Below are 24,562 nucleotides of genomic sequence, written 5' to 3' on the forward strand. Positions count from 1 at the left end.
GTCACGACCGGCCTCTGCGTGCACAACGCCATGGGTTACGTCGACGGATCGATACCCGCGCCGCCTCAGATGATCGTCATCGGCCCCAACCCCACCTACACCACCTGGTTCAGGCAGGACAAGCTGGTGCTGGGTGCCCTCCTTTCGTCCATGACCGAGGAGATCCTTGGGCAAGTGATGAACTGCACCACCGCCGCCCAGGTATGGGCCGCCCTCAACGCCATGTTCGCCTCGTCGAACCGAGTGCGTGTGAATCAGATCCGCACGCAGCTGTCCAATCTGAAGAAGAAGGACATGACAGCCACCGACTACTTCAACAAGATGAAGAGTCTCGCCGACACCATGGAGTCCATCGGGAAGCCTCTCGACGACGAGGACATCATGGGCTTCATCACCGGTGGCCTCGGCTCCGAGTATGACCCCTTGGTGGCAGCGGTCAACACCAGCACCACCGTGATCCCACTTGGAGATTTCTTCTCCTACCTGCTGTCCTTCGAGCAGCGCCTTGAGCAACACAGCGCCCAATAGGAGCTGCACTCCTCCGCCAACAGCGTCGCTCGCTACAACCCCAACTCCGCCAACCGGGGTGGTAAGCGTAGCGAACGTGGCGGGAACCGCAGCGACGACGGCCGCAGCAACGGCTCTGGAAGAGGCTGCAATGATCACCGCAAGAAGGTCAAATGCCAAGTCTGCCGCAACCACGACCACGACGCGCTAAGCTGCCGTCAACGCTTCAACCACGCCTACCATGCCGATGGGACTGACTCCCGGTCGGCCAACGCCGTCCACACCAGCGCATACCAGACCGATCCTAACTGGTACATGGACTCGGGGGCAACCGACCACCTCACCAGCGACCTCGATCGCCTTGCTGTTCAGGAGCGCTACACTGGAAAGGAGCAAGTTCAGGTCGCCAATGGCTCAGGTTTGCACATATCGCACGTTGGCCATTCCTCGATTCCGGGCTTAGACAGACCACTTCATCTAAACAATATTCTTCGTGTTCCCGAACTTAGTACAAATCTACTCTTTGTTCACAAAATTGTGACTGACAATCATGCTTATGCTAAGTTCTTTCTTGATTATTTTGTCCTCAAGGATCAGGCCACGAAGAGAGTACTTCTACGCGCTAGAAGTCGAGGAGGTCTTTATCCGGTGCCAAGCTCCTGTCTCCGTCGTCCGCCGCGGCCGCCGTCGTCTTGTCATGGTTTCTTTGCTGCCAAACATGCACCTGATCTATGGCATCAGCGGCTCGGCCACCCGTCTTCACCAATTGTTGCATCTATCCTTAGGTCCAATAAAATAGCTTGTGCACCAAATAATGATCAGACTTTCATTTGTGATGCTTGCCAGCGTGGCAAAGTTCATCAACTTCCTTATAATAGGTCCAGTCATGTTACGACATCTCCTCTTGAAATTGTACACACCGATGTTTGGGGTCCTGCTATCACCTCAGTTGGTGGCTTCAAATATTATGCCAGTTTCTTAGATGATTACAGTCGTTTCACATGGCTCTACCTTTTAAAGCATAAGTCTGAAGTTGAGACCGCCTTCTACTCTTTTCAGAAACTTGCTGAACACTCGCTTAATGCCAAAATCCGCACGGTTCAGTCCGACCGGGATGGGGAATACCGTCGTCTACATCGCTATTTTATCCGCACTGGCATCATTCACCGGGTCACTTGCCCGCACACTTCTCAGCAAAATGGCATTGCCGAGCGCAAGCACATGCATATAGTGGAAACCGGCATCGCTCTCCTCGCCCAGTCCTCGGTCCCTGTCCGTTTCTGGGACGAGGCCTTCCCGACCGCTTGCTATCTTATAAACCGTATGCCGAGTCGGGTTCTTCGGAACGATACTCCCGTCTCATGTTTGTTCAATGAGAAGCTTGACTACTCGTTTTTACGGGTCTTCGGCTGTGCGTGCTGGCCTAATCTGCACCCATACAACGCTCGAAAGCTTTCTTTTCACTCACGTCAATGCGTCTTCTTGGGCTATAGCAATATGCACAAAGGTTATAAGTGTCTCGATCGGTCTACTGGAAGGGTCTACATTTCCCGGGATTTAGTGTTTGATGAACGTGCTCTTCCGTTCTCCATTCCATCCACCCCAGCTACGCCTCCTGCTAACCTGAACCCGCCCTCATGTTTCCCAGTCACTGAGCCCGTAATACAGGATGACTCACGGCGCTATGACTTGAGCCTGATGCGATCTAACACCTCCTCCAGTTTTTCTCTTGGTAAACACTTGTGTCCGTTGCGCCGGCGGAACGTTGCGCTGGACGCAACCTACGCACACGCTTGTGTAGTACAGATAGAAGCCAGAAAAAATGACCCGCGCGACGTGGCCCCCATCCGTGTGTTCTCTCCCCACCTTATCTCTTCGCCTCCTCTCGAATCATCTATCTCTCTCGTCAATTCCCCACGAGCTAGCCCCTGGTTCTCCATGGCCGCCATCAATTTTGTTGCTGCGCTCAGCCAACCTCCTCCCCCGTCGTGGCTAGCGAACCACCTCCCATTCCAACTCCGGCCATCTCCACGACGCATAGCGAGCGCGTTGCTCTGTTGCAGACCTCTCCCGCAGCGCCGCGGACCCCACGGGGCGGCTGGAGGTGCTGGGCGCGCTGGGCCGCCCGTGCTGTCTGCTGTGAAGCGCATCGGGAGTTGTTGGACCTCCAGCGGCCGTGCTGCGACGAGCCACAGCATCGACCAAAGCTGCGGCGGGGTTGCATCAGGATGCTGGAACCAACAAGATCTGGTGCTGCTACCGGCCACGTCGCGTGCTGGAACCGGAGACCCCCGATGCTACTATCGGTTGCGTCTTCGGGAACACAAGCTGCGGTGTGTTGTTGCTGCTACTAAGCTTTTTGCTGGAACCATTATTAAGTTTTGCTGGAACCGGCAATCTTTTGGCTTCAAATGATTACTGAAAGTTTTTGTTGCTTTAGATTTTTTGCTGGAACCATTGTTCAATTTTGCTGGAACCGGCAAATCTTTTTGCTTCAACCGATTACCGAAAGCTTTTGTTACTTTAGATTTTTTGCTGGAACCGTCATTCATTTTTGCTGGAACCAGTAAATGTTTTTGCTTCAACCTTTACCAAAGTTTTTTTTTCTTTTAGATTTTTGCTGGAACCACTACTAAAATTTGCTGGAACCACCAAATCATTTTGCTTCAACCAAGTACTCGAGGTTTTTGTGGTGGCATTCATGGTGAGCGGAGGCAGCCGAGGCGAGCGCGGTGGCATGTGTGGCCGGCGATGACAGCGGTACCATGGCTGCAACGGCGACGACGGAAAAGCTGCTACTAGCGACCTATTTTTTGCTGCGACTAACAGGAAATTTGCTACCAGCGGGGATGGAGAGAGCTGATGTGAACGGGACTGCCGGAGGGCTGCGACGGTGGAGATGGTGGCCAGAGGTGCTGGAAGACGGAGACACTTGCAGCCGGCGCAATAGTTGATGCGTGTGGGCTGCATCTGGTCTGCGATCCTCTTTTGTCGGGGGTATCTGAACTTCTGAAGACCAGCGCGTGGACGATGACGGCGACGTATCTAACGACTGACAATACTCTAGTCTAATTTAATCAGTCGGGTGCTAGGCGACCGGCCGAAAATTGGGCCGGTGCGCCGGCGCCTAGCACTGGCCTTTTCTCTTTCTGATGGTACAGGTACACCCGGCTCTTCGCCGCCGCCGTCGTCGACCTCGCCGTCACCTGCACCGGCCTCCTCGGGGCGTCGCCCTGCAACTGCGTCATCACCACCACCTGCTACCTCGTCAGGTCGAACGGCTGCCACGACAGTCGATTCTATTGCCATGGCGGACGTTCCAGCAACTCCCTCGTCCAGTAGATCGGCTGCCACGACGGCTGATTCTACTGCCCTAGCAGATGATCTGGCGCCTCGCGACAGAGCTACCTTGGCGGACCTTGACGCCCCCAGCCTGGCTGTTGCTGGGTCTGACGTCATGGCGCCCGCCTCCCCGTTCATGACTTGGTCTCCGCCCACAGCTTCTGCTTCGCCTTCTACACCAACGACATCGACCACTCCGTCGTCCCCGCCTGCGCCTCGTCCGGTGCTGCCACCGGCGGCCTCGCATCAGATGGTGACCCGGCTCAAGAATAATGTCATCAAGACGCTGAAACCGTCAGATGGCACTGTTCGGTACGACCCGCGCCGTCGTGCGTTCCTTCCCGTGCCCACCTCGTCACGCCAGGCCCTCTCTGATGAACGGTGGCGTGCCGCCATGCTCGAAGAATTTCGTGCACTTCAAGCAAATAACACGTGGTCACTTGTTCCTCGGCCTCCCCGTCAAAATGTCATCGGTTGTAAAATGGGTGTTCAAGGTGAAAGAGCATCCCGATGGCACCATTGACAAGTATAAGGCTCGTCTGGTTGCGAAAGGGTTCACCCAGCGCCACGGTATTGACTACACCGCACCTTCAGCCCAGTTGTTAAGCCGGCCACCGTCCGTCTTGTGCTCTCCCTTGCCGTGGCGCGCAACTGGGATCTCCGTCATGTAGATCCCAGTTGACGAGAGTGCCTACATGTAGCAGCCGCCTGGTTTTGAAGATGCTCAACACCCATCCTATGTTTGTCGTCTGCACAAAGCAATCTATGGGTTAAAGCAATCACCACACACTTGGTATTCTCGTCTCAGCCAGCGTCTCCAAGAACTTGGTTTTGTCCCATCCCGAGCAGATGTGAGTTTGTTTGTACTTAGCCGACCAGACCTTCATATATACATACTTGTGTATGTCGATGACATCATCGTTGCCAGCTCCTGTCCGATGGCAACCACACGGCTGCTCGCTCAGCTCTCTGCCTCGTTCCCGGTCAAGGATCTTGGCCCGCTGAACTACTTTCTAGGCATTGAGGTGTCTCGCAATTCAGGGGGATGACGCTCAATCAGAAGAAGTACGCACTGGATCTTCTTCATCGTGCACACATGGAGAATTGCAAGCCTGTGTCAACACCTATGTCAATACAGGACAAGTTGTCGGTTCAAACCGGCACCGCTCTCTCGGCTGATGATGCCTTCGCCTATCGCAGTACCGTTGGCGGCCTTCAGTACCTCACCTTGACGCGTCCAGATCTTTCATTTGCTGTGAACAAGGTCTGTCAATTCTTGGCTGCACCAACTGATGTCCATTGGGAAGCTGTCAAGCAAATTCTTCGGTATGTGAAAGGCACCGTGAACACCGGGCTGCGTATTCGCAAGGCTTCTTCCACTTTGCTCAGCATCTTCACGGATGCGGACTGGGCTGGTTGTATCGATGACCGGCGGTCGACGGGCGGCTATGCCATCTTCTTTGGCCCAAACCTCATCTCCTGGAGTGCTCGCAAACAGCCTACGGTCTCGAGGTCATCAACTGAAGCTGAGTACAAAGCACTAGCTAATGGTACTACTGAGGCAATATGGGTTCAGTCATTGCTCAAAGAGTTGAATATAACTCAGCCGCGTGCACCGGTTCTGTGGTGTGACAACCTGGGTGCCACTTACTTGACTGCGAATCCTATTCCATGCAAGGACCAAGCACATTGAAGTGGACTTTCACTTTGTAAGAGAAAAGGTGGCTCTTGGAGCACTAGAGGTGCGGTTCATCTCCTCTGAAGATCAGATCGCCGATGCTTTCACCAAGCCGTCCACTAAGCTCATGCTACAGCGTCTTCGAACCAATCTCAACCTCTCTCTCGGATGAGATTGAGGGGGAATGTGAACGCATGTGAATAGATAGTAGTTAGCATTGTAAAATATCCGGCAACAGGATATACTTATCCCTACTCGGCTGTTTAGATAGATTAAGTTAGTTGTAACAAGAAACTAACCCATGTATATCTGATGTACGAGTCATCTATTTTAGAACGGAGAGAGTATATCTCTAATATAAGTAGATGAGCAGCCGGAGGCTTTACTCACGGCAAACACATCTTCTCTCCATCACGTATTGCTTTTTTCACTATTATGATGTGCATTATCGAGAGGTCCCAGAGATACCTCTCTGATACTCGGAGTGACAAATCCTAATCTCGATCTATGCCAACCCAACAAACACCTTTGGAGATGCCTGTAGAGCATCTTTATAATCACCCAGTTACATTGTGACGTTTGATAGCACATAAGCTATTCCTCCGGTATCCGGGAGTTGCATAATCTCATAGTCAAAGGAATATGTATATGCCATGAAGAAAGCAATAGCAATAAAACTTAACGATCATTATGCTAAGCTAACGGATGGGTCTTGTCCATCACATCATTCTCCTAATGATGTGATCATGTTCATCAAATGACAACACATTTCTATGGTTAGGAAACTTAACCATCTTTGATTAACGAACTAGTCTAGTAGAGGCTTACTAGGGACACTGTGTTTTGTCTATGTATCCACACATGTATCAAGTTTTCGGTTAATACAATTCTAGCATGAATAATAAACATTTATCATGATATAAGGAAATATAAATAACAACTTTATTATTTCCTCTAGGGCATATTTCCTTCAGGCTCTGACTCTTGGAGCTCGCAGGACGACGCAGGTTGGACAGTTGCCCGGTGTGGTTGCTGCTCCGGCCGTGGGTGGCTCCACGGTAGCTTGGCAGGTCGACATCGGTGGCGGTTGGCATGTTCCGGTGCCGGCTCGTCTGTAGGCGGCTTGTGTCGGCCTTCGATCCTTCTACTCGTCGTCCGGGCGCTACTTTTATCGAAGGGTTGGCCATCTCCCAGCTGTGGTTCATCACTCGTCTCATGTCCGGGGCCGCAGGGCCGAGCTCGTCTCGCGCCAGACAGCAAGACCGATCTCGTCTCGCGCCCGACAGCAGGAAGCTCATCTCGCGCCCGGGGCTGCAGGACGGGGCGACGAAGGCCAGTTTTGGCTGGCCTATTGGGTCTCGGCGCTGGGGGCCGCCCAGGGCTGCGAAAGGCGGAACCTTTCCGCTCATCTCTTTGGTTGGGGTAGCGGCGGGTCTTGGGTGAGGTGATGTCGTCTTGGATGCTGGGGCGGCGGCCTAGTGGTGGTAGCGCGATGCTCATGGGTAGAGCTCGTGGCTCGGTGCTGCCCGGTGGCCATGGCCGTGCGGGCAGCGTGGTAGCCGGGGTGTGGCGTTCCGGTGGCGGTGAGTGTTGGCCGGGGTGAAAACCTGTTCTATCTTTGGCGGCGACGTTGAAACTCATTCCCTTCTTGAAGGCGTCGCCGCGGTTCTCATTGCCTGTCGTCTTGCTCTAGAGAAAACTCCGATCCTCGGATCGGGCGGTGCCGGCGCTCCGGTGTCGTTTTCTTTCTGAAGGCGCCATCTTGGAGTCAACGGTTCGTCGTATGCGGCTGCATCTCTTCCGTAGTGATATGGGTGATGTTGCTGCGCTCAGCGCTATATATCCTACCCTATGTGTGTGCGTGTGTTGTGGTGGCATGCGTTTGTACCGACTGTTGATGATCATTGCTTTATATATAAAGCGGTACGAAAGCCTTTTTCGAAAAATTAAGAAACACACAAAAAGGTGAGGGTCAGCCTTTGGCTTGTCTAGAAAAAGTATCAATGACCTATTAATGTCGTGCTTTAAAATTCGATTCTTCGAGCCTATAATTAGGACATCCTTACTTTAGTCATGCAAAAAGAAAAAAAGTTTGATACGCGATTACTTGAGTCATTAACTAAAGATAGATACTACGATGAATCAACCAAGAGTAAAATAACCGCAAATGAAGGGATAGATATTTGCCAGCAAAGAGAAGAGACCAAAAGCGAAGGAAAAAGCCCAAGGGCAAAAGCCATGGGAGCGGCGAACCAGCTCGCCACACCCGGCACATCCGACGGCCACACTCAAACTCATGCGCATCTCCCTCGCTCTTGTCCCGTACTGTAGTACGTGTATAATCAGTCCAGCTCAGCACCCCACTCTCTCTCTCCCTCGCTCCCGCCGACTGCTGGGCCCCAGCCACACATCACGTGTCCCACACTACGCGGTCGCTACACACACTCCCACCTCCCAACCACCCCGCCGTCCGATGGGCCCCGCGTTGAAACGGACCCCGACGTCAGCTTCTCCGTGCCGTGCGATCAAAAATGGCCGCGCCGCAGCTGGTCCGTTGGTTATTATTACCACCCCCCGCCGTCCGGTCGCAACGCCCCGCCCCGCCCCGCCCGGTGGTGACCTGTCTGGTGTGTCGTCTTCCCCGCGGCAAGCCAAGCCAAGCCAGCGATCGGTCGCCTGGTCCAATCCTCAGCCCGGCCGGTTTCACCGCTCCCTTCTCCACCGCCTTTCTGTCCTTGCCCTCTTCTCCCGCTGCAACCACCTCTCCCAACCCTAGCTAGAGGCCTCCTCTCCCCCGGGGCGGCCACGGCTTTCGGAGCCGCAACTCCTGCCCATGGCGCAGATCGAGCCCGTAAGTGTTTCTCCGCGCTTCCGCTTCCGCTTCCTTTTGCACTGTCAAATTTGGCGGTAAATCAATCGTCTCTCCGTCTACTCTTGGCTCGGGGTTGGGTTGGGTTCAGCTTGCTTGTTAACCGAGTGTCATCCGCTGCCGCTGGGTTGTAACTGGAAACGCGTCGCGGCCGTTTGGAACCAACCTAGGGAACTGCCCGAGCGAATCAACTGTGCGCTCTGCTGTTGGTTGGCTTCCTACTTGGTAATGGTAGGGATAAGAAGAGCAGGGAGAACCAACTGCTGTTAAACTTCCCTGCATTTTTACCGCAACTGGTCGGCCCAGTTTTTTGGTGTGGGCTGGACTGGAGCAGATACAATTTTTGCTGTTTGCTGCTCATTGTTATGGCCGGCTGTTAAGTGAGAAGCGAATTGTAAATCGCAATGAGGCAACACTGTATCCCGCTTGCACATTTTTCTACTACTGCCAAAGCGTAAACATCATCCTAGAATTAATCGTTTGTAATTTTTCTTTAAAATATAATGCTGCAGGTGTTTGACCAAGGAATGGATCCATTTCTTGCTAGGCTGACCATACCAGCAGCCAACACTAGCCAATCCCGATGTACACCTCACAATGGTTTGTCCTTGCTCGATCAGCCTTCTCTCGACACACCCTCGTCTTTGGAAGGTTCACCAGTGCCACCACCGCCATCCTTGTTCTCCTGCAATTGCAGCTGTGATATCGGAAGCAACTTTGAGGCGTTTGCAACTGTAATGTCGCGGCTACATCAACACCTTCTGGATGCAGATGCAGAGATCAATTACACAGAGTACTTAGATTTGATGAAACTGGAAGTCGATCAACAGCTTAATAGGCTCAAGGAGGATATGATGCTCTTGAAAAGCCATAATTTTGTTCATGACAGTGATGCAGATGTTTCATGCCCTGTGATATGCCGTCATGGAAAGCCAATAGTAGAGATAGATGAGGGGTTCAATGACCTAAAGCTACTCTTGATAGTGGTGTTCCGGCAAATTAAGGACATGTTGAGCCTGTTCAACGCTTCAATTCACGATCTTCAGTGGGAGCATGACTTGCAATTAGAGGTCACCGGCATTATGATTGGAGACTGTATCAGAACTCTTGAGAATGAGCTAGAGAGGAGGTTTTTTGAACAAAGTTCCATTGTCAACAGTCTAAGGAAGAACCGGAAGGAAACTGTGGTTCAGTGTGGTGCAATCCGTCAAGAGTTGATGTCTATATCGGATATGCTGTTACCTTCAGAAGATGAATCACATAGTCCCCACAGTAAGCATGAAAATCTAGGTAACAGGAGTAACAGATGGAAATACAATCTCTTAAGAAAGAAAACAGGGGAGGAACACTCTGCATCTTCCAGTGTGGAAACCAAGAAGTCTGCAACACAGAGATCTGTAAGTCCCAGAGAAGTAATTTCCGAAAAATCTGACTTTCGGCATCTCAGGGGTTCAACTGGGGAAGAAATCATAAACTACTTCAGATCTGAGATTAGTAAATTAAAGAGATTGCATGAATTGTACTTACAAGATAAAACGGAAGAGCTGTTCAAATTCAAACGAGAGAAGGCGTCATTAGATCTTAAGCATGATCTAGAATTTGAGCATCTAAGAAAGAAAGTTCCTGACATCATTTCAAGGGTTGACACAATCATTTCTAGTACCATAAAGGCACCTACAGTTTGCAGCACTAGCGAGGCACTTGAGGAAAATTGCAGATTGAATAATAAAATTGATTCATTATACCTTGAAAACCAGCAGCTTAGCGGTTTGCTTGCAGAAAAGATGAATGATATTAAGGAATTATCGTGCCAGATATCTGATGCCAGGAGGGAAATATCACTTCGATTGTCACTTGAAGAACAAATTATGAGACAAGTCGGCACCATTAAAGGAGACTATGAGGATCTCTATGTTGAAAGCACTATTAGAGATGAAGTATACCGAACTGTGACAAGAAATTTTGTTGACGACTGTAGGACCAGCATGGAAGATGCCTCACGGAATTCTCAAGCAGAAGTGTCCTCACTTGAAGCTAAACTCTCAGAAAGGGAGAAGGCATTGTGTTTAGCTAATGAAGAAAATCAGAAGTTAACAGAAAAGTTGTTGTTACTAGAAAAGGAACACTTCATCGAAAATAATCATGAAAATCCAGAGCTAACCAAGCAAGAGAGCGACGAAATGATACTTCGTGATATCGAGATGGAGCCTCATGTATCAGCAAGATCATACTCGAGTACTGAGCAGAGCCTGGAGGATAAGGAGCTCGTCAAACTGAGCCAGACTACAGAGATTGCCTCAACTACCTTACATGAAGTTGAAACAAAAAAGTTGGAATACAATGGGTTTCTAGGTAAAAATGAGCACATAATACAACTAGATTTCATTCTGGTATCTATTATGGATTTATCAAAAGAATTTGTGGAGATTGAACATAAAATTTCAGGAGACATCAAAGGAAATGAGAAAAGGTATGTGCATCTATCTTCTGAAAATAATCCATATTGTTGATTCTCACATAATTTGATATGAGTATTGCTGAATTCAGGTCAGATGATTTGAGGGATCAATGCAACCATGTGGTTCAACAGGCAATAGTACTAACAAAGAAGGGCCTCTCATATAAGCAAATGCTAGACAGAAGACGGTCCGAGCTTCGAAAAGCTGAAGCTGAGGTATTTCTTTTCTGGTCATATCTGATGTTGCTTTTTAAACAAGGGACCAATCCTTTCCAATTGGTCTTATGTTGAGAGGTATCCAATTGAGTTAAATGCACTAGAGGTCCTAAAAGTTTTGTCGGGGTGTCACTTTAGTCCTAATTCTTCCAAAATGCACCTTTAGGTCCTAATTCTTTAGTAAGTGGTTCACCCGACGTCCTTTTTTCACGAGCGCTCATTGACCTGCGTGCGTGGCGCGTTGACCCACGCCACATCAACTCAGGGCCCATCCGCCAGGTGAGAAACATCCTAAAAGTTTCTAAGCAATGTCACTTTAGTCCTACTTCTTTTAAAATACACGTTTAGGTTCTAATTCTGTTGTAAGTGGTTTACCCGAGGTCCTTTTTTGCACGAGCGGTTGCTGACCTGCTCGCGTGACCCGCTCTCTCTCTCTCTCTCTTGCCCACACCATCGCCATGGCTGGGACAGCAAGCTCCTCGACAGGGAAGCGGGTGACGAAGGGGAGCATTGCAGCAGCATCGTCGGCGCCGCCTCCTCCACAAGCTCCTATCACCCAACCTCAAATGAGAGCAAGCGGTTTGAGAAACTTAATGAAACAGTGCAAATCAAACTAAATCAATGCCTACAACTAGTGATTGCAAAAAAATAGGTTTTTTTTTTGCAATGTTCGTCATCTGCTAGTGACCCTAAGTCGATGTGGCATGGGTCAACGCGCAACCGAGTAGGTCAGTGAGCGATCATGCAAAAAAGGACCTCGGGTGAACCACTTACTATAGAATTAGGACCTAAACGTGCATTTTGAAAGAAGTAGGACTAAGGTGATACTGCCCAGAAACTTTTAGGACCTCCAGTGTATTTCTCTCGCCTGGCGATTGGGCCCTCTATTGACGTGGCGTGGGTCAATGCGCCACGCGGGCAGGTTAGTGAGCGCTCATGAAAAAAGGACCTCAGGTGAACCACTTACTAAAGAATGAGGACCTAAAGGTGCATTTTGGAAGAACTAGGACTAAAGTAACACCCCGAGGAAACTTTTAGGACCTCCAGTGCATTTAACTCTATCTAATTCATAAGAGCATTTCTTATCCCCGCGAAAAAGGGCACTTCTTATTTATGGCTATAATCAAGTAGACAGTGAATTATCCTGATTGAAAGGCTGCATGATACAGGCAAAGACGCTTTAGTGGGTGTTTGGTTGGGCTTAACTTTGGTTTTTGGAGTTTGGCTTATAAGCCAAAAAAGAACCTAGTTTTGTGCTTTTGTCTTATAAGCCTAAGTTAAGCCTATCCAAACACTTAGTGCAAGCTATGCTCATCCATTTGTCAGATAAACCAGTGTTTTTATTAGCTGCATCAAGTTAATTTAATCTTTTCTGAGCTACATTCCTGATTTTGATTCATCTATTATTATTTTCAATTATTTGAGCATCGAAGGGTAAAACTCGTAGATGGTTACATAATCATGTTTTCCTGTGACTGTTATAGAGGGTTTGCAATTATTTGGCAAATAAGAACATTTTTCATTGTCAGCATGCAAGTGAGTCTGCTGATATCTTTGAATTTTGATTGGGATACATTTTATGTTCTTTGTTTGAGTATGCTTCTGCTTGACTGCAGTAACACATGTATACTCAATTCATATTATAACCTCTTTAAGTGTTTGCCCATTCGATTCAGGTTGACATTTTGGAAAACAAGGTTACTGCACTCCTAAGTATTGCGCAAAAGATATATGTGACTCTCGAGCATTATTCTCCTGTCTTTCAGCAGTATCCTGGGGTATGTGGGTCATGTGGCCAATTCTAACTTACCCACCTACCCTGGTCTGTACACACTTAAATTTCTAATCCTTGAGCTGTTTCTTTGAATGTAATCACTTGCTTTGGATACCTAATGTGATTGAATTTTGCACCTCCTGTGGCACCTGCATGTTTGTGCCTGTTATATGTGAAAGTTCCAAGTAATTGGTTTCTGTGCTTTGATACTTGTATATCTGTGCATTATGATGATAGATCATTAGTATTTAGTAGTTAGAAGAATACTTGTTCTGTGCATCAGTGATGCAGATGCTGGAGATAATATATCTTCCATTTTCTAAAAAAGAAGATGGGAAGAATCTTACTCATACTTAATGCCTTTTGTGCAGTTACTGGGTGCTTTCTTGAAGACATGCAAGCTTGTTGCAGGTCTACGGAATAAACAAAAGGATGACTTAAAAGATGCAACATAAGTTGGAGCTGCTAGGTGAGATAACCTTTCTTATCTTGCACTAAATGGATGTGTTCAAGTTGTACATTTCAGTGAACACTCCAACCCAATTGATTAGATTTCCTATGAATATCCATTTGAAACTAACTTATCATTAACTTGTAGGTACTTCATATTCATATACTCCCTCTGTCCTAAAATAAGTGTCTCAATTTTGTACTAACTTTAGTACAAAGTTGTATTAAAGTTGAGACACTTATTTTGGGACGGAGGGAGTATTACACTGAAACTTGTTAACTGCTTGTATGGGACAAATATAATTATTAATCATAACCAGCTAGCAACATTCTCTATTCTGTCAGGATGAATGTGTGGCATGCTACTGTAGATTCATTTAGTCATCTCAAAATCCCCAAAGTTCGTGTGCAGCCCCAAAGCGTGCCCAAAGAGCGTCCCCTATTGGTTGTTCCTATGTGGCTCAAGGCCTATGTGACAGAAAGCTATCCGTATCCCCTATTGGTTGTTCCTATGTGACATCAGGGGCGCCTTGAGCCCTATGTGACATCCAGGAAGCCCTATGGCAATACATCCGGTTCTGGCGGCTAGTGCGCTCGGTGCATCTTTCCACCTTCCCGGATGTTCTCCAGTGGCGTTGGACACTCGACTGCCAGTATACATTCAGGAGTTGCTACGACACCCTCTTCCAGGGGGCTATCGGCTGGGCCCCCCACAGGGTCAAGCTCTTCTTGTGGATGGCTTGCCAAGATCGTTGCTGGACCTCCGAGCGCCTGACGCGCCGTGGTCTGCAGCACGCACCCTGTTGCATTTTATGTGATCAGACTATGGAGACGATGGCTTATCTCCTCACTATTGAATTCATGCTCCGGCCAGTTCATCCAAAAGTCCGAACTGATGTAGACAGGCTAGCAATATATTTCAACACTCCCCCTTGTTGCAGTGTATATGTGGATTGCCTAGCCCTTTCCATCAGTTTAGACTTTTGGTTGTGTTGGTTAGTGCATGAAGCTCAACATGGATCAGAGCTAAGGTCTTGAGTTCAAGTCCTGGCTTTCGCAATTTATCCAAAAATTGCTGCTGCCCCCATTTGTGTCCACATATAGGCCTCTTGAGCCATACCTCTGAGTCTATCCACGTGTTGACTTCCCGCGTCACACGTGAGACGGGGTGTTAAAGTGTATATGTGGATTGCCTAGCCCTTTCCACTAGTTCGGACTTTTGGTTGCGTTTGCTGGTGCATGAAGCTTAACACCCCTCACGTCTAGGCTATTTTAGTCCTTAGACGTGGGATCGATGGCTGCAGAATATTTTTTATTTAATACTATGTTGGCAGAGTCTTGAACTCAAGACCTCTTGGCTCTGATACCATTTTGAATTCATGCTCTAGCCAGTTCATCCAAAAGTCCGAACTGATGTAGAGAGGCGGGCAATATATTTCAACACTCACAGGCTGCTCCTTCACGCAGACGTGTGGCAGGGGATCAGACTATGGAGACGAGGTGCTTTCCTAGGTCCGATTGATGGCTCGACCTCCCGAGGCAGGGGATGTCTTCGTGGACTGGTGGCTGCCTACTTGCCTCTCACTCCAGACCTCGGCCCGAAAGGGCATGTCCTGCCATCATGCTGGTGGCTTGGTGCATCTAGAAGCACCACAATGCAGTCATCTTCATCAGCGCCCAACTCATCCTATCTAGCCTCCTTGACACGATTAGGATGGAAGCCAGACATTGGGTGACGGTGGGCACGAGCGGCCTAGCTGCGTTGCTCTCGACTGTTTATACGCCTGGCGTTTAGTGGTGTTGTGTTGTAACATCGGGTGTGCTTGTCTGTTTTCCTGTATAAATTCTTCTTCTATCAATGAATCCAAAGACAAGGCTTTTGTGTTTTCTCGAAGAACCCCCTCACTGCCACCACTTTTTGAATAGCACAATGTATCACCAGTGCCTTAGGGTTACACAGTGGCGGAGACAGTGGGGACCAGCAGGGGCCCTGCCCCCCCCCCCCCCCCCCCCCCCAACATCAGTGATTTACTACTAATTTTCTTATGAACAGTACATGCTTAGTGATCATTTGCTGCTAAAAGCTCACTTTTTCAGTGTTTGGCCCTCCCCAACCTTAGCCTCAGAGTTGCCCCCCCCCCCCCCCCCCCCCCCCCAAATCATTTTTTCTGGCTCTACCTCTAGGGTTACACATTTCACACATGGGACTCAAGTTCTAATACACTACTGCTCTAAATTTTAGTCGTTAACTCGTCATTTATGTTCCATCACAACTGATTTTGTGTATGGAGGCTGATCGGTGCTTACTATTGATTTACCTTTGGCATTTCGCAGATAATGTAGGTTCTAAATTTTGTTGGGAGAGGCTTAGGAGGTGCTAGAAAGCTATTGATGTCATGATGGAGTAAACAATATCCTACTAAAAGTATCTGCCCAAATTGACTATGCAAATTGATAGACATTACGAAGTTGTGGGTGTCTATCAGACTGAATGTTGAAAGCCGGGGGTTATAAATAGAAGCTAGGTGCACTGCGCATAGCTTTCTGATTTCTATACGCATATGGCTAAACAAAATGTGAATACTTTGTTCAGTTGTTTCATAGTTTGCCACTCTGCAGATGGTATATTCACATATTGTATTGTGTATGTATAAGTGAATATTGAATGTCATCTTTTTGCGAGGGAATATTGAATGACATTTACGGCATGCTTAATTCATATAATATGTGAGGGTGATAGTATTTTTGCCAGCAATTTGTATATACATGATGGTGTTCTTATATGAAATGTATTGTTTATCCTGTAGTTTTTTCCCCCAACATCAAGATACATAAACGCGGTGTACCTTAGTTTTTTTTTCCCCTTTTAATTAAAATTCTAGTTTTACTAATGGCCATAATAATCCTATATGTAATATACTGATGTACCATCTTGGATGATTGTGGGGGAAGCTATTTTTTCAAGAAATGGTTGTATTTCGAAATGTATCAAATTGTCTAGTTGTTAGTCATGATTGAAGTACTTTTTATTTATTAATAAGTTGTTGAAGTTACATGGTTAACATGTACCTGAGCAATGTATGTGGTTGATTGATATGACTGTCATTGTTTTGATATTTGCCTGAGCAATAGTTGACCGCATTTGAGGCAAGTGCCTGCCATTTGGCTTATTTTGTTCACTTTGAAGTACCTATATGTCTCTCTTTCAGGCATCCTGGTAAAGTATTTTGTTGCAAGAATTCTTGGCGGCTGATGACTGTTGAAAGTAGCGCCCTCTAATTAGCATTTTTGTTAGTCATTTCCACTCTACATGGGATATAAATGTTATGTTCTGTTTGTGCGTACTAGTCACTGCAGTCATGTTTGCTTGAGCAACATTTGTCTCAATCTGAGTCAAGTGATGTTATGCTTACTGGTCTTATTTGTGAACCACCCAAAGTTGTACCAGGTCAGCGACACTTATTTTGGTACGGAGGGAGTATCTTTCAGCACGTGTCATACTGAACTTTAGGTCATTCGGAGCAAGATCTCACAGAGGACATAAGCATCTTCATTTCTTTTTTTTATTGCACCTTTTCTGTCGAAAAAACTTTCAGCTAAACTAGTATTCTTTCTTTCCCTTTTCACATATTTGTGATATAAACCTTCTTGAAGACATTACAACACATTCAAAATAACTTGCTACAACAAATGCAAAACACTAGGTGATAGTGTGACACAAACATAATTTACATGAATGTGGTAGGAAAAATAAGTGCTGAGCACTTTAAGCAGCAGCCCTAAGATCACCATCCAATTCACTTGCTATAGCATTCCATGCTAGTAATGCTGCACCAACAGCTGGTTCCACCTGCAGGTAGAAACAGACATAAGCTTTCTATGAGAATTAGTTTGGACCACCATTTCTTCAACTTTTGAAACTAATCCCTAACTTTATTCCTGATGCAACTACAATCTTCTCTGAAATATTTGTTCACATCAATCATTTAATAAAAGAAGGCGGGATCGGCAGAATATTTCCAACTAGGCATTATGGTAGACCCACAGTGAGTTTGTAGTTTGGCTCACCTCGGGATGTATTGGATATGCCCCTGGATATGTCTTGGTAACACAACTTATCACTTCCTTACCAATGTCCCACCTCTGGTTTGCCTCAAGAACTTTACCGACCATAACAAGCGGAAATAGATCTTTTCCATCTGCAAAATTAGACGGTCAGAAACATGTTGAAATCTTTGTTCCTGGGGCAAAGCAAATACAGAGTATTCAGAAGTTGTATTTTTTTGTGAGGACAACAAATTTATTTTCTATTTGCTATTTTTATGGCAAGTAGCCTATATGTTTGTGGCAAGGCCTGTTATACATGTCATTCAGAAGGAAGTTCCTATTTCACCTTCCCCACTAAGCGCAAGTCTCTGCACTACAGCCTTGACACTGGAAGCTAGTTCACCAACTGAATTGTGCAAGATCTTGTTTGCTACTTCATCGCCGGCTTCGGCAGATTCTACCACAACAGGGAGAATGTCAGCAATGCGCGCCCAAGATTGATCTTCGTATGTCCAACTGTCGTGAAAAAAGTGAACAGGTAAGCAGTTGTTGCAATTTTCATGGTAGCACATTATTGCAGTTTTTCATTCTGTGCTCTCTTCACTGCTAGTTAACATTATGCTTCAGCTCACATAATGTCAGCAGATGAATATTTGAGTAGGGTTTTTTAATTGGTAACCGAACTCTGTAAGCGCCAAGTAACTGAAACAGACTTCCACTTGTTTTCACAGCAAGTAAAATAAAACAAGCTGATCGATTGAAAAGGATATTTACCCTATCAGTTCATCCGGCGATGCGAGTCCAAGGAAGTCAAGGATGTTGTTTGTGAGTACTGTTTCAGGACCCCTGCCATCATAGGCCCTCACAACTGCTGTCAATGCCTGTGCTGAAATCCCATAGCCACTGCAATACATAGTGCCACAACAACTTGAAATCAGCTTCACTAGTTGCCTCTTAACCAGTCTCCTCCACTTAAAAGATATACTAGTACCATGGAGTTAAAGACAGAGAAGAAGTACCATGGAGTTAAAGACAGAGAAGAAGTTCACCCGCAAAAAAAAAAAAAAAAAAGACAGAGAAGAAGTTAGAGGTGTGTGTGTGTGTCTAACCTTCCCCAGTCACCTAGCACCGGCCCTGCACCAGCTGCCCGAGCTTCCCTGCCGTCACTGGTGAAACCGTAGGCTATTGTTCCTGTCCCTGCGATGAGCACGCAGCCGTGGAGCTTGCCCATGGTGCCGCTGGCCAGTGCCGCCACCGCGTCGTTCTCCACGAACAGCTTCACATGGCTCGGAAAAATCTCCCTGGAACAGACACATGTTAATTTCAGCTTCCCCTGCGGATTTCTTGGCAGCAGGTAACAGATAAGCACCTGAGCCAGTCCAGCATTCTGTGCTGGTCGATGGGGTGGTTGACGCCGGCTACGGCCAAGCAGACCGCGCACACGTTTGATCGTCTCCGGCGAGCCTTGTGGAGAGCCTGCGCCATCACTCGCTCCAGCGTCTCCCTCGCCTTGTCCTCTGAAGAATTTCAAGCCAACAAAATTAATGGCAAAGCTTTGATCGTATCTCGAAACTTATCAGGTGGAAGTGGAATCCAGGCCAGCGTTGATGTGATCGTTGGATGCCAGGTGGGGGTTGTGGTGCTAGGAGTACCTCCTACGGAGTTCTGGTTGGAGCATCCGGCGACGGCGCGGGCGAGGACGGGGAGCGGGTCGGCGAAGGGCATGGCGGCCGGTATGCAGACGCAGACGGTGTTGCTGGCGCCGCCGTCAACGCCGAGGACGACGCTGCACCCCATGCGCGGGCTCTGGCGGTCCTCCATCTCCCATATGTCCCTAGTGGTATACCTCTGCATCCTCCCTCCCTCCTTGGTTGGCCAGACAGACAAAGGTAGGTATATGCTCTTCTCCTCCTTCTAGGCTCTCCCTACCAAATGATGCAGCTCGATTGGTGACTGCAGCTTTGTTATATATGTAGTGGGTGCACTAACAAGTCGCATCTAATGGCGACATGTTTCGTCGAGGAGAAAGGGACGTGGAGGAGGAGGAGGGAGACGAAGGTGACGCATGGAACGAAATTGCAAGGGCGGCTGGGTGTCCTGTCCGCACGCGCGTCCAATGGCGCGACGGCCGAGTTGTTTAGGGACACGCCCTCCTCTAGTAATCTATGTGCTTTGTCATTTCCGGCCAAAGTTACAGTTCGTTACTGACAGCACTGGTATAAACCCTGGATTTTACCGGACAGTTCGCTGCCAAAAGTTACAGTTTTAGGGGTGCTGCAAGATTTTTGCTGTTATTTGTAACTTTTTGCCAGCTGCGCTCTTGATTGTATCTCTTGACGGTGCCGGTGATGGTACAACCAGTAGAAAACTCCAAGCTCTCGTTCTTGGTAAAAACGGGCGTGGATGTTGGACATGAAAACGTAAAGGTTTGCTTCTGTACCCGCTAATTGAACGGAAACACCTCTGTTCACCCTGTTGATCTCTCCGCGCGCGTCAAACCCCTCCGTTACCATACCAAACGCCTTTGATCAGACGGCCCGAAGCAACCCAAACCATAGCCTAGTTTTTCAACATGGCCCTTGTTGCAATCCTTTGAGCAACATGGGTCTCTTCCACACCGAGGACTCACCATTTTCATGCATGCCACGTGCCTCATGGGACTTATCTCCTTCCTCCTCGGCCTTTCGGCGGCCCATCAAGCTTGGGCGGTTATAAAAGGCGGTTGTTAGGAATTGAACACTAACCTCTCCCGCTCCTGGACTCCGTGACTATGCCACCGACGAACAACCACGCCTCCTTGCCAGTTCATCGGCATTGCACCGGTAGGTACACCGTTCGTGAGGACCGACGGAGTCAAATTCGACGGATTCAGGGTAGGGGGTCCGGAACTAAAGGTCCTAACACGATGGTAACAGGGACAGAAGTTCTTACCCAGGTTCGGGCTCTCCTCGGAGATAAAACCCTACGTCATGCTTGTGTTTTATTATGTTGGGGTAGAGTACAAGGTACAGATCGAGATCGTTATGTGTTGTCTACGAGCCCTACCCCTTGGTTTATATAGGTAGCAGAGGGTCTAGGGTTACATCCTAGTCAGTTACGTACAAAGAAAACGTGTTGTAGACGACTTCTAATATGTTGGAGTATACGCCTTTGGGACCCTTCCTTTCATACGCCATGGGCCACTCGACGTGGACCATTGGTGAACCGACATGGGATCCTCAGTCCGGCCTACCTGGTCAGGAGACGACATGGTGAGAGACCCCCTAGCTGGGGTCTAAAGGCTTGCTACTAACAAATTTACTGTATTGTGACAGTTAGCTTTCGACTAAACACCGGAACGTCAAAATACATAAAATAGCAGATAGGACTTTAAAAGTTTTACATATTTCTACCTTGGATTAACCAGATAACCTACTAACAATGGTGCTTAGAAAACCTAACTCTACTACGGTGTGTTGTAACAATTAGCTTTCGGCTTCACCCACCTGAGGTGCTTAACCAGATAACCAGAAACACAATCGTAGAGGTGCTCCTGTGACACCCTTAGCTGAACTGACGGAGCCATAAGGAGCAAACTTAGGAGCGAGGCAACCCAACTTGATCATAGACTCAATGCACGCGATGGAAAAAACGTTTGAGGAAGCGATCACATGCTCCGTGGAGCATCATGATGTTGTAGTTCGGGCTATAGTAGTCCGCAAGTACCTCCTGTGGTACCTGCCTGTACGCTGCTAGGAATATGACCAGAGCTGGTAAATTATTGAGCCGAGTTCATCATAGTCAAATCAAACAAAGGGCAAAAGAAGCTTATATAAGAGACCCTGAATATGCGGTAACTACCTTTATTTAATCTGAACTAACAAAAGGTCCGATGATCGAGCTAAACAATAACTTAAATGGAGTAAAATTAAAAACGAGACTAGGTATGAGAGTGCCATAGCGGGGTGATGTTCAGGGGTTGGGCTCTTCTTCCAGCGCCTTTGTGTCTTCCTGCTGCTCCCGCTGTCTCGTACTCCTCGCCCAGCCAAGGAGTACCACGCATCTAGGCTCCAATGGATTTTCCTTCTCGCTTTGGGCTCCTTGTCTAGCCGAGGAGCGCCACATATGGTGACCTGATCTGCCATTGATAGGCATCCAATGTGTTCCGTAGCCCAAAGGGCATGGCAGGGAAGTGAGGACGGCGAAACGGTGGGGGAGGCCAACCCCCGACTAGGCTCCGTGAGGTTGCACTGGTGATGTGCAAAGTACGTGTCCAGAAAGCCAAGGATATAGTGCCCGAGCGTCGTATTGGATACTTTTCCAATACGTTGTGAGGGAAGTGATTCCTTCAGGCATGTGCTGATTGCGTTTTTAATAAAATGGTACCAGGGTTTATACCTGATTTGTACCATGACTGGGTTTGCCACCCTGTCCGAAATTTGGACATCTTGGATCAAACCGACCATGGATAGCTTGGAGGTTTTTTTGACCAAAGCCTGACGCCTGGGCTTCGAGGTCTGTCATAAATCATGATGCCCGTTCTTCTGGCCTCAGACCGTGTACCATGTTAGGGGTGTGCTTCGCTGACTCCCATGGGGTTTATGGCACATTTGTTTGGTGCCGAGGAAAAGCATCCCCATTCTCACGTTGGAGGCCGTGGAGCATGCCTTCCTATTTGGGGTCTAGGTCGGATCCTGCAGAGGTAGCCATTGGCCGGTCCTCAGGGTGTATCTAACGTGTGTCAGAGTTACCGATAGAGTTATCAGGTGTTGCCCTAATTCACTTTGTGGGGTTAGAATCGTCTAGCCCGACCTTGGTTCTAAATAAATCCTCGACAGCTTGAGCTTCGGCCTCAAAGGCGGTGGTCTGCTCCTTGGTTCGGAGCGATCGTTATGCATTGCGCAGATTGTGATGACGCCCTTGGGGCCTGACATATTCAGTTTCATATACGCGTTGTGCGGGACGACATGAAATCATGAGAACACCGTCCGCTCGAGCAGTGCATGGTAGCCACTCCTAAAGGGACTACATCGAAGCTGGGGTCCTCGATACGGTAGTTATCAAGGGTGCCTAATACTAAATCAAGCGTGACCCTGCCAGTACACGGGCCTCCATGCCGGGGATGATTCCCTTGAATTTGGTCTTACTGGGCGGAGTCGAACTGCATCTTTTTTAATGTGTCAATGTATATCGGGTTGAGGCTGCTACCGCCGTCCATGAGGACCCTAGTTAGGTGGAAGCCATCAACATTGGATCGAGGACCAATGACGCGTTTCCACTGTGGCGGACACTCATCGGGTGATCTCAACAATTGAATGTGATCGGAATTTCTGACCATGGATTATACTTTGGTTCTACGGGCTCCACTGCGTATACCTTGCGGAGCTTCCGCTCCTTTTTGGTGACGTGGGAGGCATAAATCATGTTAACGTCCTTCACTTCTGGAGGGAACTATATTTGACTGGCGTTGCCCGGCCTAGGTTGCTGCCCGTCCCTGTTGTCATCATACGCGGTTGGTTCCTGCTATGGTTGCCGGTTCCGGCCTTGCGTCTTTCTTAATGACCAAACAATTCTGGTATGTGTGGGATGTGGGCTTGTCCGCGACAAGGTAGTCAGAGTCGGGATTTGGAGTCGGGTCGATTTTTCTTCGACAGAATCGAGTCGTGGAATCGAGGATTCTACTAGATTTACCCAAATAAGATATTTTGTATCCACAACACAAATTTATAGGGGTTTTATAAAGTTTTAATACTAAATATAGAGCAAAAAACGTACACATCAATGCTAGTTGTATCCCACTTCTTTTCATGGCTAACCTACTATCTAGCTTGCATGTATGGAACATATATGAGAGGGAAATATATAGAACATTTAAATTTTCAAAACACGAAATTTACTTAGGAGGTTTTTTTAGAGTACGTGAATAGTTGGTCACTTGTATAGCTGCAGTGCTGAACCTTGAAGGGTCTTGCTCTCCTTCTCTGATCAATCTTGACACATCCTCCTTCTCACACCAATTCCATTCGGCAACAAGCCTGATCCTTAGTTTTGATCTAGGGTTTATGAGGGCTAGATCAAAGGTGTCAACGGCGAAGTTCTTAGGTTTGCGAGGGAATAAAGGGTTATGAGGCATGTGAAAGGGGGTTTGGATGATGGCATACTACTCTGGTACAACTAAACAAACGGCTTAGATAAATTAGTAGAATCGGACATAGTCCATAGCATAGTCAGGATTCTACAGTTTTGTATAGGATTCTATGATTTGGATCGCGACTCAAGATGGATTCTACCTGATCCGGATTCATAGCGGGACTTGGATCAACATGCTTCCATAGGGTTGTGAAGTCGTAGGATCCTAGGAGTCGAGTCGAGATTCTGACTACCTTGGTCTGTGGTACCGGGGTGGATGGCGCAAGGTTGGTCCAAAACTTTCTCCAACTGAGAGTTATCGCCTCTTCTCCCCTGGAAAGGCTTCTTCTTTGACCCGCTGCCTTGATGTTGATTGCCAAATTCGACATTGACCTTGTCGTCCTTGGCATCGTTGTCGCTTCTGTTGTGATCCTTGTTCCTCCGGTTGTGCGGCGGCTTCCTGCTCCCATCACGCACTCCGGATGTTTCTGGGTCTCCATTCTGGCCTCTCTTCTTTCCAGGTCAGTTATCCTTGCCGGCACAGTCTAGTCATCATCGGCGTGAGCTCATCCATCGTCCTTGGTTTGTAGTGACTGAAGTCTCTAGAGAGCCATTCATCATTGATGTTGTTCCGAAACATCGCGTGCGCTTCGAGGTCGCTGCAATCGACTATCTTGTTTTCTTTGTAAGAAAACAATTCCAGATGTTGTGCATAGACTTGCCTGGCTTATATACTATGAGGGCCAGGTCATCGGCATCTGGGAGTTTGACATACGTGCCCTGACAATTTGCCATGAATTCATCCTCGAGTGCGTCCCATGTGCCGATTGATCCTGGCGGCAGGGTGTGCAACCAGTGCCGAACCGAGCCCTTCATCTTCAAGGGCATGTATTTTATGGCGTGGAGGTCATCGCCATCTACCACGTGTACTACGAGGATATAGCCCTGGATCCAGACTGTAGGATCAATCGATCCATCATATTTTTTGACGTTTATGAGCTTGAAGCCCATTGGGAATCTATGGGCCATGACTTCATCCATGAAGCAGACCGGGTGCGCTGCACCTTGGCTAAGAGTGATGTTGATGGCGTGACACACATCGTAACTGCCTAT

The 24,562-nt window shown here is 48.0% G+C and overlaps 3 protein-coding genes and 1 long non-coding RNA gene across 11 annotated transcripts; 3 read left to right on the top strand and 1 right to left on the bottom strand.

The window, feature by feature from the left end:
- Positions 1-2,115: 2,115 nt before the first annotated feature.
- On the top strand, positions 2,116-4,638 carry LOC141041659 (uncharacterized). Its single transcript, XR_012202573.1, has 2 exons — positions 2,116-2,840; positions 3,121-4,638. It is a non-coding gene; the product is annotated as an uncharacterized lncRNA (long non-coding RNA).
- A 256-nt stretch (positions 4,639-4,894) lies between these two features.
- LOC109780866 (secreted RxLR effector protein 161) lies at positions 4,895-5,542 on the top strand. Its single transcript, XM_020339452.2, has one exon. The coding sequence runs from the start codon at positions 4,895-4,897 to the stop codon at positions 5,540-5,542; it is 648 nt and encodes a 215-aa protein (XP_020195041.2).
- A 2,582-nt stretch (positions 5,543-8,124) lies between these two features.
- On the top strand, positions 8,125-19,642 carry LOC109780869 (WPP domain-associated protein). Of its 8 annotated transcripts, none has more exons than XR_012202575.1 (8): positions 8,125-8,378; positions 8,909-10,866; positions 10,944-11,070; positions 12,747-12,848; positions 13,216-13,313; positions 17,721-17,879; positions 18,922-19,230; positions 19,318-19,642. XR_012202575.1 is itself a non-coding variant. In XM_073508498.1 (6 exons), exons 1-5 carry the CDS (start codon positions 8,361-8,363, stop codon positions 13,297-13,299), a joined length of 2,289 nt encoding a protein of 762 aa, XP_073364599.1. In that variant the 5' UTR covers positions 8,125-8,360; the 3' UTR covers positions 13,300-13,313; positions 16,504-16,706. The 8 variants fall into 8 exon arrangements, 5 of the variants coding, with proteins under 5 accessions (XP_073364599.1, XP_020195043.1, XP_073364598.1 ...); XR_012202576.1 differs by having other exon boundaries at positions 18,969-19,230; XR_012202577.1 differs by lacking the exon at positions 12,747-12,848.
- On the bottom strand, positions 16,836-19,268 carry LOC109748618 (uncharacterized). Its single transcript, XM_020307648.4, has 7 exons — positions 18,994-19,268; positions 18,711-18,858; positions 18,451-18,642; positions 18,116-18,244; positions 17,688-17,857; positions 17,363-17,493; positions 16,836-17,144 (listed from the first exon to the last, which is right to left on the bottom strand). The coding sequence occupies exons 1-7, from the start codon at positions 19,193-19,195 to the stop codon at positions 17,061-17,063; spliced, it is 1,056 nt and encodes a 351-aa protein (XP_020163237.1). The 5' UTR covers positions 19,196-19,268; the 3' UTR covers positions 16,836-17,060.
- Positions 19,643-24,562: the final 4,920 nt, after the last annotated feature.

This window comes from Aegilops tauschii, chromosome 2, assembly GCF_002575655.3.
Source record: "Aegilops tauschii subsp. strangulata cultivar AL8/78 chromosome 2, Aet v6.0, whole genome shotgun sequence".
Taxonomy (NCBI): domain Eukaryota; kingdom Viridiplantae; phylum Streptophyta; class Magnoliopsida; order Poales; family Poaceae; genus Aegilops; species Aegilops tauschii.